The sequence below is a fragment of the Drosophila sechellia genome, chromosome 3R (genome assembly GCF_004382195.2).
Source record: "Drosophila sechellia strain sech25 chromosome 3R, ASM438219v1, whole genome shotgun sequence".
NCBI lineage: Eukaryota > Metazoa > Arthropoda > Insecta > Diptera > Drosophilidae > Drosophila > Drosophila sechellia.
In genome coordinates, this window is record NC_045952.1 from 11,544,578 (window position 1) to 11,559,273 (window position 14,696).

The window sequence follows — 14,696 nt, forward strand, 5'->3', positions numbered from 1 at the left end:
TACCCACTTCTGTAACTACAAAACCCATTTGGCAGCGTTGCCACATAATATTGAATATTGGAATGCGTTGCATCGATACCCGCTAAAAACGTAACGTTGCAGAATTTCCTCGCTGCTTAAATATTCAATTTTTGTTTATTGTAAATGAGTGTAGTTGTAGGAGTATAAATAAAAACATCTGGTTTCCTAACGATGCAACTAAAATGATTTATTTCCCACCACTAAGGACGATTTTCACACCATTCAAAATAATTTTCTTGACAAATAAACATTATGTTAACACATTTATAGCTGAAAAAGAAAATCGTAGTGTCTTTAATACCCATGCATACACGAAAAAATTCACATATTTCGTTTTAATGTACTTTATTTATGAAATGTGTTACATTTTTCTTTTTTTTTCTTTTGATATTGCTAAACAATATATAAACTCGGCGAAAAGATGACAGACTTTCACGAATGTGTTTTATATAAAATTCCTTAAACAGATTACTACACGTATGGGTTTTCTACGGTTGGTACCCACTTTTGTCTGGGTACAGATAATCAGATTCGTCGGTGGTTGTCTGCACCCGGAAGTTCGCGAGGAGCCAACCAGCAAGGAATCTGTGCCAGATCGATGTTTTTCCTGGCGAAAAACTACCCGACCAGTCCAGGCTATAAAGCTTTCTCTAAACATGTAACTTTATGTCAGAACACAAATTACCAAAGAATGTGGAACAGATATGCTAAGACATAATCTTATCAACTAAGGGAAGGGTATCGTGTGGTCTGGCCTACTGTATTACATAATTGAGCAGATGGATCGGCCCTCGGCTACGACCCCGGCTACATCAGCAGCATCGGCCACCTCTTCAACAGGGGCAATGTTTTCCCCATCGCTGGACTCCTTGTCGCCATCCTGGCCATCGACGTTCTTATCCTTGACATCCTTCTTGGCGGAGCTATCCTCCGCGACGGCCTCCTGGCCAACAGTCACGTCTTCGGCGGGTTGTTCCTCCTCCACTTCAACCTCTTCTGGCATGCCAGCCGAAGATGTATTCAGATGTTGTTCCTCCACGCCGGAACTGTTCGGCTCCAGACGCAGACGGGTCGGAGTACCGATTGTTGCCTTGGAGAATCTCGAGCGCAGCAAGCTGAAGGGAGAAGCCAAATTCAGGCTAAACAAGTCGAAGCGGGCGCGCTTTGGCGGCGACGACATATCCACGTCGTGGCCCAGGTCACTGGTCGACTGAGAGGCCGCCAGTGGTGGGGGAGTGCGCTCACGCTTGCGGCCACGGCCAAAGAATGAAAACGAAAATGACGAGCTGTTGGGGATCTCTGATCCGACTGTGGCATTCATGCTTGCGTTCGTGCAGTTCGAGGTGTCCAGATCGCTGTTCCCGCACCTGTAGGTGCCTATTTTCGAGGGCGTCAGCGAGTCGACGGGTCGTATGCTACGCCTGCCGCTGATCTGGGCGAAAGTGCGAGCCGGAGTTCCTACCGGCGAGCTGGAAGTCTGGGCAGCCAGCTCTACCTCGTTGCTTTGCTTGTTGCTACCGCGGAAGCTGAAGAGACTGCGTCCGGGCGTAGATGTAGCCGTCGGCAGGGCATTCGAATTGCCGTGGACGCTGCGAATGGGAGAGGAATCCACTTGTAGTGATTCCATATCGACATCTTCTTGTGGAGACAAGGAGTTCAAAGACGATGTAGAAACTGATTCGGTTTTCATCTTCTGGGCAGGCGAAGCGTTGCTTGCCTTGCTGATGGGTGACGTTTGTTGGCTGCCCGACTTGCGTGTAGACTTGCGATCCTTAGTAGGAGTGCTGAGATCAGGAATAAACACTACTTCATCGTCGATGACCGCAGCATCCGCAGTCGTTTGAGAAGCAGGAACAGTACTCTCAACGGTAGCAGCTTCCTTTTTGGTCTCTTCATTGTCGACTTCAGCTACCTCCTTATTTTCGGATACCACTTCCTTATTTTCGGATACCACCTCCTTATTTTCGGATACCACTTCCTTATTTTCGGATACCACCTCCTCCTTATTTTCGGATACCACTTCCTTATTTTCGGATACCACCTCCTTATTTTCGGATACCACTTCCTTATTTTCGGATACCACCTCCTTATTTTCGGGTACCACCTCCATTTGCTTATTTTCGACCACAACCTCCACATCTGTCTTTTCGGCAGCGCCATCCTTATCCTTATTTTCGGCACCCACTTCCTTTGCCTTCTTTTCCGGCAACTTATCTTTAGATTTCTCTACCTTCTGGTCTTTGCCTGTTGAGCTGCCATTCTGAGCCTTATCTTTGCCATTTGCGGGCTTGCTTACTCCGTTCTGGCTGGATCCGGACGAAGAGGTCGATCCTGACGAAGCGGACCGCGGGTGATTGCTCTTTTTTACCGGCAAAAATGACTCGGTGATCTTTTTGTTGCCATTCTGGGGGCTATTTGAGCGGCTGTTGCTGCCAGAAGATTGCTGCAAGCGCGTGACGGTGGAGCCGCCACTCAGCGAGAGTGGCAGACGACGTCCCGATCCAGTGCCTGCAGTGCTACCTCCCCCGCCGCTTGAGTTGCTAGCCATTTTGCTTAACATTGATTAGGTTTCCTTCGATGCGTTGCACGATCTCTGCAAGGGAGAACAAACAAAGAGAATATTTTATAAGTTGATTTCAGAGTGCTGTGAAAACGAAAACCTAAAGTAAACAGGAATTGATTTGTGGTTTGTTTACACCACATTCCTTGCGAGAACCGGCTCTGAACTCAATACCCTCACTCACTTACCACAGATTTGCTGTTCAGCATGAGAATGTAATCACAGTTTCTGATATTTTCTACGCTAAGCGTTTTCTGTCGGATTTTCTAGCACGTCCGCACTGATTCAAGTCTGAAGCTTAACTCTAAGGTACTGTCATCCTGACCCGATTTAAGTAGCTAGACAAGGAATCGCAATCATTACCTGCAACGTGAAGTATGGACAATCTACCTGCCGATGCAGCTGCCATTTATGATGGACATGTGTGCAGAGATTAGGATGCGTTAAATACCGGGAATAAACGGTCACCCATATGCTAATTTCTACCTCTAAATTTCGAAATTCAGAATACTCGTGTAAAAAATTCGGTTTTCCATTTTGGGGTGTGTATTTTCGGTTTCTCTGCCCGCTGGCTGTTTTTTTTTTCTGCTTGAGTGACTTTCACTTCCCCCATATTTTTAACTGGCTTCCGTTCTATTAAATGCATTCAAAACAAACTGAGACACAAACTTAACAAATACTGACCAACACGCAAAGCTGTTTGCACCAGTGTGTTTTACGTTTTCGCTTTGAGAACGGCTGAAGTGAAGAAATTCGTCTAAAATGCCAAGGGAGGGAAATTTCCTTGCCGTAGGCTGACGTATACTGCCCAGACAGCTCGATGCCAGATAAATGCGAAAGTTCAGTAAAGTACTTTAACAGGATTGCCGCATACCCTAAGCAATCATTTAAATCCGATTTTTTTGTGATAATATACTTTTGTGGGTTTTGTTAAGTAGAAATACTGAATACTAACTTAAGACCAAAAAACTTTAACTAATAAATTTGGTCTTGGGTACAAACAAATAATGCGCGTGAAACATATATAAATTTCATATAAAGTCGTATCCTTATTTTTTTTTTTGTTTCAGTATACCATTGTGATCAGTATACCTCAATACTTGTTGTAAGGGTATCAAAACTAGTTGCACCCAGGTGCATTTATTTAGGTGACACGTTGGGCAGGGGGGGAACGGGGAATTCGCTTAGAAAGAAATTGCATTGAGCAGTTTTCTTTTTATTTTGTTTTTAGAAAGTGGAAATGCGAATGCTGCAAAATCGCGGACAACGAACGATGCTGCGAAAAATACATAAAAAATAATACACACAATTGCAGCAAAAGACAGCAAAAATGAGTGTTTTTGCGAGGTTTGCCATGCAGATGCGAGTGTGTGTGTGCACACATGTATTTATAGCCAAGCCCTCTTTGATGGGGAATTATCATTGTTCTTGCAGTGCCCTTTTCGTCGTTTGTTTTGATATTTGCTTCGCGGAGTTGACTAAACTCGAGCATAAATGCCTGTTTATATGGTCGAGTGGTTAATGGCGGTTCTGCTCTAAGTCTAGTTAATCAATTTGAACGAGCTGCGATCGGATCGGCAAAAAACATAAACAAGAGGAAGAGTACAAAAAATCAGAAACCCACACATGTGCAGCGACAAACTGTCTGTGAGTGGGCAAGAAAAGGAGGCATACAGTGCGCGCCAGAATATTGTATACAGCACAAAAGAAATAAAAAACTCGACAAGAGAGAAATCTGAAACAAACATTACTATTTTGATAGGCATATTTGGGTAGCTAGCGTTTTGTTTTTGAATCGCTCATTTATTTGGATATAGATAACGATATTCATAGATGTAATGATGCAGTAGATAATATTGCAATAACTATATATTCAGATTATGGTTTGATAGAAAAGCATATCAAGCTACTTATAATTAGAAAACAAAAATAAACTATAGTTTGATATTTCGACATCCCAGGTTTTTTGACCTGGTCCACTATGCTTTGCCACCACTGTACCATGCAATTGTAGGAAGCGATACCGCGTTCGTTTTTTAAAATGGCGGCGCGACAGCCGCAATTGGCGATAATTTGTTTGGAAAAAGGAAAATATGTGAGCTCGTGGGCGCGAGGGGTGCAATAAAGACCTTTTGCGGGGCAATAAAACCTATGTTTCTAACGCCTGATGCTTTTAATTTTGCGCACTTTTTGCAATATTATAATTATTTCTTTGTACGCGCACAAATTTCTGTATGTATGCCACGCTATCCTACCGCAACATAAAGGATGCGCAGGTAATCCTCGCAAAATCCGCAGCTTGTTAGCTATTTGTAACTCAATATTAACATATGCACACCCACCTTGTAGCGTTCCAGTTCTAGCAGCACAACTAATACTTAAACAGCAAATACTTTGCGACAAATTAAATGAATTCGATTCAACTGACGCCGATACAAACAAATTACAACCAACGCGCTAGTGTGACCTTAGCTACCACGTGGAGAAATACCACGTGCTGCCGACCATCGTTTTGCTTTCGATAGGTCGTGGTGGTTCAGGTCTTGGAATTTCTACTTCCATATGTAAAAAGTTAAAAAATGATTAGAATAGTTAAATAGTACAACCAACTTTAAAGTTGTAAGAATTAAAATGGATTCTAAATGTGGTTTGATATCTTGTATACCATTTATTAAATAAATATATACAAGCTGGTTGTGCATCTGGCAACTCTCTCACTACATACGTCCAGTGTCGAGCGTTTTCCAGCACTTGCATGTTTACGTCAAGAAGAAGAGTAGAAAAAAATCATTGTGTAGTGGCAAAATAAATAAATACAGATGTGAGTAGCAGTAAATAAAACATACAAAGTGAAATAAAAAATTGCACAAAAAGTGCCTGACCCTCGCATAGCTTAGTTTCCAGCTTGAAAACTTTTTATTTATCTACGAGCGTGCATTTATCTGCGAGTGAAAACCTCAATGAAACAAAGGGAGAAATTAACGGTGTACTTGCCCAGCCTATTTACGTGGCTATATACATAAATATATAAAGTATCTGTGAGATCTTGAAAACCCTGGTGATAAAATGTAAATGTTTGCCCTGCATTGCAGTAATCTCTTACAACAAAGTGGCTCACTTAAACCTTCTTTCGAGTTCCATTTCCATGGCCTCTGTTGGGTCATGCAGCCGCCAAAACTGTGCAGTAGACTAATCTCATAGCCAAATTAGTCGTCAGTGGTTGCAGTTGCGATGCCCATAGTGCAAACCGGTGTTCTCGCACGCATTTATCTGTACGGCGCTCATTCCTTGTTTGTTGTTGTTAGCTACCGACGTTAAGCTCGGGCGCTGCATTTCGGCTGTCTGGCCCGCCAATTGCCAATTCGTCGTGTTTCGGAAAAGACTTAGCTTAGGCCTTAGCTGCCTTAAACAATTCGCAAAATAAACAGTGTCGTAATATAAACAAACTTTCTTCGGTTTTCTTTATTTTTCGCAACAGCTATTGAAAAAGCTCAATAGCTAAACAGCCTCTATCAGCTGTTTGGCACATGGCATTGGAAGTGCGGGTGTGTGTATGTATGTAAATAGTAAGTACAGTACGAACGTGTGTGCAAGGGTGATAGCTTTCTCCCCAGGGAGGTCAATATTTGTTTATGTGAAAGCAAAGTTCAACGGTACCTGCACACACACACACACACATCCCCAACATACGTGCTGATTACGCTGCTGTTTTCACCTACACCTTCGTACACTGCGACCGTGTGTAAGGTTTTGCCTCCTCAGCATGATTCGGCACTATTTCGCCCAGTTTTTGCCTTTATCATTCATTTACCAACAACCAACCCAGCGTCACTTTATGCGGAAATTTAAAGCCGCACTTTGATAAACTAATGTTACTAACGGGCGTGGATTTGCCAAAGTGCGTTCGATTCGCCCATACTGCTTAAATGGGATTTTTTTTTTTCAATTTTCTGATTGTGTGGTTTTAATTTGGTGATTCAGATAAAAAAAAAACATACGGATGCAATTTTGTTTTTAAGAACTTAAATTTCTTTTCTAGAATAACTAAGGACTAATTTAACTAATTTAAGGATTATCTTTATATGAAGAAATAATATTTTATTTTTGAAATAAAATTAATTTTTTATTTAAATCAATCCATTAGTTAATTAGTTACTTCATTTAATGAGCAATGTTTATTTCAATGTGTATCCGTCTCTTTTTAAACATATTCCCCGAAATATGCATACGAAATTAGATTATTTTTGTTTTGATTGTATTCAATAGTTCATTTGGCACGGACTTTGAACAGATTTAAGCTATCTTTTGAACACAACGAAATTCTTAACTGCTTGCATGACGCGCGTAAATTTTTTTTGAAAACGCTGTGTAGCCGTGCAGCTACCCTACAAATTAATTATGAACTGAGGCTCCATACAAAAAATAAAAAAAAAATAAAAAAAACCTGCTGGTCGGGTTGGGCACTTCTCACCGAAAACTGAAAATCATGGTAAACAATTATGTTTGCCATAGGTTACGATTTGTAAGCATCATCGTTACGGACCAAAAACACGCCCGCGGGCCGTGCGTTTCATTCATGGCATTATGTAGTGTTTCTCGTCAAAACACGGAGTGTATTCACCTGGAAGAGCCAAGAAGAACTCAGTCACATGTGTGCACACATATGTAAGCATGATAACGCTCTTTGTAACGCTCCCACCACCCCCGCTATCCCCGCGAGAGATAAGTCTCTGTGGGCTCTGGGGCTTTCGATTCGGATTCCCGATGGGCCGGAGCACACGCTGACCATGGCAGTCAGTTGACGGGCTCTCTCCACGGCGCACGCATGATCGCTGGAGCGGATTTGCGGAGCAGCAGCTGATCGCGCGCTTTCATTTTCACACGGACTTTCAGTCTTTGTTCGCGAATCGCCATTATCATTATCTCGAGTGGAGTGTGTGGTGCGCATACAGGCGCCCGATTATTGGAACTATCTCTACCGAACTGACGAAGCTGTGAATAAGGATCGTCCTCCCTATCGATCCGAGATTAGTGCCAAAATGCAAACCCAAATGCACTCGCCCATGCAATATGAGACCCACATCTCCGACATGCCCAAACACAAGAGCTACCCCTGCCGCCCAGAAGGTTGGTGTTTTTTCCATTCTGGATTTTACCATGGGTCTACAGTTCAATTCGCAACGAGTTTGCCAGATTCGTTACTCGTGCTTTTGGTAAAAAAAAAAGAAACCACTGATCATGACTGTGCACATTGCGAATCAAGTTCTCTAAAACAGCCCACAATGATTGGCGAAAATGTTTGAAACGATTCCAGATTGTGCTACAGTGAAGTCACCTGTAGTTGAATGTGAGAGATGATAAAAATTAATGGAGTGAAACGGCATTTGTCCAGGTTGCATTGCTCGATTTGGACGGTTGAATAATTAGAGACAGTTGAAATATTATCGCGAAAGAAAGTGGTTTGTGTTGACAATGCAAATTCCGGTTGGCCATATAGTATCCATTCGAAAGAGTGTACTTGAAGCACTAACAGTGTTTTTTTTTTAATAGTAAACAGATAATTTACCTTAATCTTATCTTTTCTAATCGAGAACTTATAAATCTTTAAACCCAATTTATGAAATTACCAACTTATTCGCCTTCAAAAACAAAATTAATAAGCGCTTTAATTTCTAGAACGTATTAATGGTCGGTCGTATCTAACCTTTCGGTTATCTTGGATATGCACAGAATAGTACGTCATTTCACACTTGGAGGATTTCTTTAAAGTGCCATCTTGGCTTTTTGCAAATTCATAACAGATTAGATAATATAATAGAATAAATAGCCCACGCTGATTGTCGATCTATTTGCGATGGATGAGGTACGAGGTACAAGGGTTACGGGGCTCAACTGTAGGGCGTGTGTTAGTGTTATTATTATTTATAGTTGTTAGCTAGATTAAAAAGAAATAAAATTAAATGAATATGTTCTGGAATATGTCCTGCAATTACAATATATTTTGTTGCTCGATTTTCCAGAGGCTGAGATGAGCAACACTTCGGAAAGTTGTTCCATCTCATGCGGTGGTCGATTCGGATCGGCGCACTCGACTCTAGATGATCACGATGCTACGGATGACGACATGACCTTCTGCATGTCCAACTACGCTAAGGAGGCCCTGAAGATGATGTACATGATGCGTTCGCACGGCATGCTCACGGACGTGGTGCTGGAGGTGAAGAAGGAGCTCTTTCCTGCCCACAAAGTGGTGCTGTCGGCGGCATCGCCCTATTTCAAGGCCATGTTCACGGGCGGACTCAAGGAGTCGGAGATGTCGCGCGTCCAGCTCCAAGGGGTAAGTTGAGCTCAAGCCCGGCCCTCAATTGGTTGGTTTAATGGATGAACAGTTCGTCCGTTTCGCTCTTACAGGTGTGTCCCACGGCCATGTCACGCATCCTCTACTTCATGTACACCGGCCAAATACGTGTGACTGAGGTAACGGTGTGCCAACTCCTGCCCGCGGCCACCATGTTCCAAGTGCCAAACGTAATCGATGCCTGCTGTGCCTTTCTGGAGCGCCAATTGGATCCCACGAACGCCATTGGCATCGCCCACTTTGCTGAGCAACACGGCTGTGTTGAGCTGCAAAAGAAGGCCAATGTGTTTATTGAGCGGAATTTCACTCAGGTAACCTATTTACGATATGAAAATAGTCCACAAAACTATAGCCACTGAGTTTCCTCTAGGTGTGCCAAGAGGAGGAGTTTCTGCAGCTCTCGGCATATCAGTTGATTGCCCTGATACGAAGGGATGAACTGAATGTGCAGGAGGAGCGAGAGGTTTACAACGCTGTGCTAAAGTGGGTGAAATACGACGAGGACAATCGACACTGTAAAATGGAGCACATTTTGGGCGCTGTCCGTTGCCAGTTCCTTACGCCCAACTTCCTCAAGGAGCAGATGAAAAACTGCGACGTTCTGCGAAAGGTGCCCGCCTGTCGGGAGTATTTGGCCAAGATCTTCAAGGACTTAACGCTGCACAAGTGTCCTGGTGTCAAGGAACGAACCCCCAACACCACTCGGATGATATTTGTCGCCGGTGGCTTTTTCCGTCACTCACTGGACATTCTGGAGGCCTACAATGTAGACGACAAGACGTGGACGACACTGCCAAATCTACGCATTCCAAGATCTGGTTTGGGTGCCGCCTTTCTCAAGGGCAAGTTCTATGCGGTTGGAGGCCGAAATAACAACATTGGATCTTCCTACGATTCGGATTGGGTGGATCGCTATAGTGCAGTCACCGAAACATGGCGTCCCTGCGCTCCCATGTCCGTGCCACGCCATCGAGTGGGCGTGGCCGTGATGGACGAGCTGATGTACGCCGTGGGCGGATCCGCCGGCATGGAGTACCACAACACGGTAGAATAGTAAGTATTGCTTATTATTTGATAAGACATTCTTGTTAATTTAGGGCTTTAATATTTCGCAGTGAAATTATATTTATTTTACTATCGACAAAGTTTAACGATAACTATTTGAATCTTTTGCAGCTATGACCCGGAATTGGATCGCTGGACTCTTGTACAGCCGATGCATGCCAAGCGCTTGGGTGTGGGTGTTGTGGTGGTCAACCGTCTGCTTTATGCCATCGGAGGATTCGATGGAAACGAGCGCTTGGCCAGCGTGGAGTGCTACCATCCGGAGAACAACGAGTGGAGCTTTCTGCCGCCACTACAAACGGGTCGCAGTGGAGCGGGTAAGAATGACTGGCGCATCCTGTTATCTAATTTCCAACTAAATTCCGATTTAATTGCTATCAGGTGTTGCTGCAATTAACCAGTACATCTACGTTGTTGGCGGTTTCGATGGCACCCGTCAACTAGCCACCGTGGAGCGTTATGATACCGAAAATGATACTTGGGACATGGTGGCGCCAATTCAAATCGCACGCAGTGCTCTCTCGCTGACTCTGCTGGACGAAAAACTGTACGCTATTGGTGGATTCGATGGCAACAACTTCTTGTCCATAATCGAGGTTTACGATCCACGAACGAATACCTGGACAACGGGAACACCACTGAAATCGGGTAGATCGGGACATGCGTCGGCGGTTATTTATCAGCCGGCGTGTTCCACCACGTTTATGGACTACGAAGATAGTGACGCCCCACAGCCGGATGGAAGTAACAACGGGGAAAGGGATGTACATACAGCACAAAACTCGTACGGCAGTGGGAGTCCAAATTATCCTGGGTCGGCGTGCAACATGCAGTTTCATACTTCAAACGGAATGAGCGGCTGCAACAATTGTGACTCGGATATGGATATAAAACCAGATATTCCTGCAGAACACCATAGTTTTCAAATTCCCGCCATCAGATCAGAGGAGCTAGTCAATCCAAACTGTCCTTGGTCCAGAATGGAAGAAAGATTTCGAAGAACTCCACCAGCGTCTTTCTCAGAGGATGAGAGAAATGCTAATGATATGCGGCAAAAATTCTATAAAGCGCATAAACAATGTTTATTAAGCACAGCAGCGAAAGTTTTCCACAATCACATCGAAGGTCGCCTGCGAAAACTCACGAGTGCAGCCACATGACAATACGAATCCGAGCCTCACGCTGAGCCTCAACCAAAGTCTTTAAGAAAACAAAACAAATAATTTAAGTAAAATAAAACAAAAACATATTTTACAAAGTTATTCAATCGCTGCTATTAATCTTGTGCAAACCTTTGGTCTGTGTGTACGTTTTGTTTATTCCGTGGCAACAAAAAGGCCATATTTTAATTTCTTCCCATTAAAACTCACCGTGACTGTGCTATTTATTCCGTTTGAAAGATAAACTGTTTTCGTATTTGTTTGTAAACGACTATTTGTGTATTTTGCTTTTAAACAAGTTGTCTTAACAAGTTGCACATTAAAGACTCCTCTGCTTTCGGGGTCTTGGAGGATTGAAGGAAACATGTGTGTTGTCGGTAATGGAAACGATGTTCAGACCACCCATTTGCAGTCCCTTGATGGCCGACTGATTCGGAACATTTAATTATTTTTAAGTGACATGAGAGACAATAAGTTTTGAACATACCATTCTTCCCGGGCCAAGACCACGAACCTTCACTCGCACGGTCTTCCAACCCAATTCAATGGCTTTCTGGAATACAATTTAAGTTATTTCTGTTAAGAGATTTCTATGTACATATTATACTATTCAAATGCAAATGGTTAAGAAGAAGAAGAATTTTGAAGAATTTATCGTTGTCTTCTGTAGTTTTGACCATCATACTTTGGTAAAACCCATTTCTTCTGAAAGTGACTTACTCCACTAATGGTAACCGCTGTTGCTTGAGCTGCTATGTTTGTTCCCTTGCGGGTGTTTTTGAATCCCTCAATTCCACAGGATCGTATCAGCCGGAGGACTCCTGGAAAGAGGGCATACTTTAGTACACGGTTAGAGTTAAGTTCCAGATGACCCACCTTTGTGATCCGTGACGGAAATAATTGTGTTGTTGGGTGAAACGCGAATGTTGCAGATGGGCAGCTCGTTGAAGGGTGTTCCATTGAATAAGGTGGTGGCGGTGCTGGCATCCGGGAAAAACTTAGCCTTGCTAAAAGGAAAATTAATTAAATTCATGACTATTTACAAGTGTATAATGTAATTCCAACCGGTTGATAAGTGTGTCGATGTCCACAGTCTTTTCGCCCACGGTTCCTTCGTCTTTGGCCGGTAAAGATGCCAGCATTTCCTTGCGGTCCTCCGCCTTCCGCCAGCAAGCGCTCGTGTGTATCCTAGAAGTCTGGAGCGGCACAGCGGGCATAGTAATACTCCGAAGAGCACTTAGAAATACGGTTTTCAGTGACATTATTAATTTAATTCGCAGAGGGTGCACAAAAACCAAATTACATCACACCGGCAGTCTGGCAACACTGGCAGTGTTGGCTAGCACGCCACAACAAGTGGCCACGCTTCGTGGTGAATGACAAAAAGTCAAGAAGAAGACTATTTTCACGTGTTCTTGTTTTAAGTTGGTTTTGATTCCGGTTATCCTCGTGTAAAATGGCTTTAAAAAGGTTGAAGAGTAAGTAATAGTATATATGTATATACATTAAATGTAGCTCTACATGTACTGTCAAAATCCACAGCCAAGAAATCCAAGAGGCTCACCGGTCGCTTGAAGCACAAGATCGAAAAGAAGGTGCGCGACCACAACAAAAAGGAACGTCGCGCGGCCAAGAAGAATCCGAAGAAGGGTAGCAAGAAACAGAAGCTCATCCAGATCCCGAACATCTGTCCCTTCAAGGATGACATCCTCAAGGAGGTGGAGGAGGCCAAGCAACGTCAGGAGGCCGAACGTTTGGCTCGTCGCGAAGCCTTTAAGGCGGAACGCGAACAGAACAAGTTCAAGACGCTGGAGTCCATGGTCGAGGATGCAGACATGCGGAGCACCGTGCACGGAATAATGCACGAAAACGATGCCCAGGATCAGGACGAAAAGAAGTACAAGAACGCCGTGACCAAGGAGCAGTCATTGAAGCAGTACTTCAAGGAATTCCGCAAGGTGATAGAAAACGCCGACGTCGTCTTGGAGGTGGTTGATGCACGTGACCCCCTGGGAACCCGCTGCAATGAGGTTGAGCGCGCCGTTCGCGGTGCTCCGGGCAACAAGCGACTGGTCCTGGTGCTCAACAAAGCCGACCTGGTGCCGCGAGAGAATCTGAACAACTGGATCAAGTACTTCCGTCGCAGCGGACCTGTCACTGCCTTCAAGGCTTCCACACAGGATCAGGCCAACCGGCTGGGACGCCGCAAACTGCGCGAAATGAAAACCGAGAAGGCTATGCAGGGTTCTGTCTGCATTGGCGCTGAGTTGCTCATGTCCATGTTGGGCAACTACTGCCGGAATAAGGGCATCAAGACCTCGATTCGCGTTGGCGTTGTTGGAATTCCAAATGTAGGCAAGAGCTCCATCATAAACTCGCTGACCCGCGGCAGGTCCTGTATGGTGGGCAGCACGCCAGGAGTGACCAAGTGAGTTCATATTTATCCCTTATAGTTCATCGGACTTATGAAATATATTTATTTTTGCAGGTCAATGCAAGAAGTAGAGCTGGATTCGAAAATCAAACTGATCGATTGTCCTGGAATCGTATTTACTAGCGGAGGTGAAAACTCACATGCAGTTCTGAAGAATGCACAGCGTGTGGGCGATGTAAAGGATCCCTTCACCATTGCCGAGAGCGTATTGAAGCGTGCCAGCAAGGATTACTTCTGCACGATGTACGATATTACAAACTACGACACATTTGAGGAATTCTTCGCTAAAAAGGCAGCCAGAATGGGTGAGTACTATAATTGCTAACTGCCGTACATGATAATAATCCATTTATTTACCCTAATTATAGGCAAATTTCTGAAGAAGGGAGTGCCAGATGTTGTGGCTGCAGCAAGAAGCGTGCTTAACGATTGGAACACGGGCAAAATCAAATACTGCACACAGCCTCCGGAAGTTCAGGAAGGACAAAGTGTGCACATAAGTGCCTCGATAGTTCACTCAGACGCTCGCGAATTTGATGTGGAGAACTTTGAGTCCATGGAGACGGAAATCCTAGAGCATTGCGCTGTGAAAACGGATGACATTATGGAGATAACGTCTAGCGGGCCTCTAGAGATTCGACAGCCGCGTGAGGAAGCCGAACCTGCAGATAAAATAACTGCCAGCTTGGTCATAGACGAGAAGGAAAAGCCCGCAAAGGGTCGCAAACGAAAGCTGGATGAGGAAAAGGAGAAGGTTGATCCCAGTTTACTTCTAGAAGGTAAGCAAATCAAAACCATATGGTAATGGACCATTAAAATGTATTAACGATGTGTTATTTATAAATTCTAGAAAACCAATCCCTGAATAAAGGCATCAAGCAGATGCAAAAGCTTAAAAAGAAACAGAATGTTCGCAACGAGAAAAAAATATCCAAAATTACAGACGTTCTGGATAGCTTTAGCTTAGGTTCATCCTCGTCCAAGGCAGAAAAATACGATTTTGATGAGGACTATGTGATTGAATAAATTCTGCCTTAGTTTTAATAATAAAATAAATCTGTTGATAGTACACTATAATATAGAAAGGTGTAATGTCTC

At 43.8% G+C, this 14,696-nt stretch overlaps 4 protein-coding genes across 9 annotated transcripts; 2 read left to right on the forward strand and 2 right to left on the reverse strand.

The window, feature by feature from the left end:
• Positions 1 to 403: 403 nt before the first annotated feature.
• On the reverse strand, positions 404 to 5,043 carry LOC6616796 (uncharacterized serine-rich protein C215.13). Of its 3 annotated transcripts, XM_032721539.1 has the most exons (3): positions 4,924 to 5,043; positions 1,976 to 2,614; positions 404 to 1,933 (listed from the first exon to the last, which is right to left on the reverse strand). In XM_032721539.1, exons 2-3 carry the CDS (start codon positions 2,579 to 2,581, stop codon positions 785 to 787), a joined length of 1,755 nt encoding a protein of 584 aa, XP_032577430.1. In that variant the 5' UTR covers positions 2,582 to 2,614; positions 4,924 to 5,043; the 3' UTR covers positions 404 to 784. The 3 variants fall into 3 exon arrangements, with proteins under 3 accessions (XP_032577430.1, XP_002041133.2, XP_032577429.1); XM_002041097.2 differs by having other exon boundaries at positions 404 to 2,614; XM_032721538.1 differs by lacking the exon at positions 4,924 to 5,043 and adding an exon at positions 2,770 to 2,892 and having other exon boundaries at positions 404 to 2,614.
• Positions 5,044 to 5,315: 272 nt separating this feature from the next.
• On the forward strand, positions 5,316 to 11,266 carry LOC6616797 (kelch-like ECH-associated protein 1B). 4 transcript variants are annotated; one of them, XM_032720761.1, is made up of 6 exons: positions 5,316 to 5,402; positions 8,602 to 8,918; positions 8,993 to 9,250; positions 9,310 to 9,992; positions 10,116 to 10,321; positions 10,386 to 11,266. In XM_032720761.1, exons 2-6 carry the CDS (start codon positions 8,610 to 8,612, stop codon positions 11,162 to 11,164), a joined length of 2,235 nt encoding a protein of 744 aa, XP_032576652.1. In that variant the 5' UTR covers positions 5,316 to 5,402; positions 8,602 to 8,609; the 3' UTR covers positions 11,165 to 11,266. The 4 variants fall into 4 exon arrangements, with proteins under 4 accessions (XP_032576652.1, XP_032576651.1, XP_002041134.1 ...); XM_032720760.1 differs by lacking the exon at positions 5,316 to 5,402 and adding an exon at positions 6,130 to 6,147; XM_002041098.2 differs by lacking the exon at positions 5,316 to 5,402 and adding an exon at positions 7,374 to 7,708.
• A 154-nt stretch (positions 11,267 to 11,420) lies between these two features.
• LOC6616798 (30S ribosomal protein S11) lies at positions 11,421 to 12,455 on the reverse strand. Its single transcript, XM_002041099.2, has 5 exons — positions 12,230 to 12,455; positions 12,041 to 12,171; positions 11,885 to 11,985; positions 11,652 to 11,717; positions 11,421 to 11,591 (listed from the first exon to the last, which is right to left on the reverse strand). The coding sequence occupies exons 1-5, from the start codon at positions 12,424 to 12,426 to the stop codon at positions 11,484 to 11,486; spliced, it is 603 nt and encodes a 200-aa protein (XP_002041135.1). The 5' UTR covers positions 12,427 to 12,455; the 3' UTR covers positions 11,421 to 11,483.
• A 78-nt stretch (positions 12,456 to 12,533) lies between these two features.
• Positions 12,534 to 14,691, forward strand: LOC6616799 (guanine nucleotide-binding protein-like 3 homolog). Its single transcript, XM_002041100.2, has 5 exons — positions 12,534 to 12,642; positions 12,707 to 13,592; positions 13,653 to 13,903; positions 13,967 to 14,377; positions 14,449 to 14,691. The coding sequence occupies exons 1-5, from the start codon at positions 12,621 to 12,623 to the stop codon at positions 14,622 to 14,624; spliced, it is 1,746 nt and encodes a 581-aa protein (XP_002041136.1). The 5' UTR covers positions 12,534 to 12,620; the 3' UTR covers positions 14,625 to 14,691.
• The last annotated feature ends 5 nt before the right edge of the window (positions 14,692 to 14,696 follow it).

What these genes read in the sequence shown, in the direction of transcription:
- LOC6616796 (XM_002041097.2), bottom strand. Translation starts at nt 2,581, where the DNA reads ATGTTAAGCAAAATGGCTAGCAACTCAAGCGGCGGGGGAGGTAGCACT.
- LOC6616797 (XM_002041098.2), top strand. Translation starts at nt 7,621, where the DNA reads ATGCAAACCCAAATGCACTCGCCCATGCAATATGAGACCCACATCTCC. An exon ending in CTACCCCTGCCGCCCAGAAG is followed by an intron (nt 7,709 to 8,601) that starts GTTGGTGTTTTT and finishes TCGATTTTCCAG; the next exon opens with AGGCTGAGATGAGCAACACT. An exon ending in TACCACAACACGGTAGAATA is followed by an intron (nt 9,993 to 10,115) that starts GTAAGTATTGCT and finishes AATCTTTTGCAG; the next exon opens with CTATGACCCGGAATTGGATC.
- LOC6616798 (XM_002041099.2), bottom strand. Translation starts at nt 12,426, where the DNA reads ATGTCACTGAAAACCGTATTTCTAAGTGCTCTTCGGAGTATTACTATG. An exon ending in TTCCGTCACGGATCACAAAG is followed by an intron (nt 11,986 to 12,040) that starts GTGGGTCATCTG and finishes CCCTCTTTCCAG; the next exon opens with GAGTCCTCCGGCTGATACGA. An exon ending in GTCTTGGCCCGGGAAGAATG is followed by an intron (nt 11,592 to 11,651) that starts GTATGTTCAAAA and finishes GTTCCGAATCAG; the next exon opens with TCGGCCATCAAGGGACTGCA.
- LOC6616799 (XM_002041100.2), top strand. Translation starts at nt 12,621, where the DNA reads ATGGCTTTAAAAAGGTTGAAGA. An exon ending in GGCTTTAAAAAGGTTGAAGA is followed by an intron (nt 12,643 to 12,706) that starts GTAAGTAATAGT and finishes CAAAATCCACAG; the next exon opens with CCAAGAAATCCAAGAGGCTC. An exon ending in TAAAAAGGCAGCCAGAATGG is followed by an intron (nt 13,904 to 13,966) that starts GTGAGTACTATA and finishes CCCTAATTATAG; the next exon opens with GCAAATTTCTGAAGAAGGGA.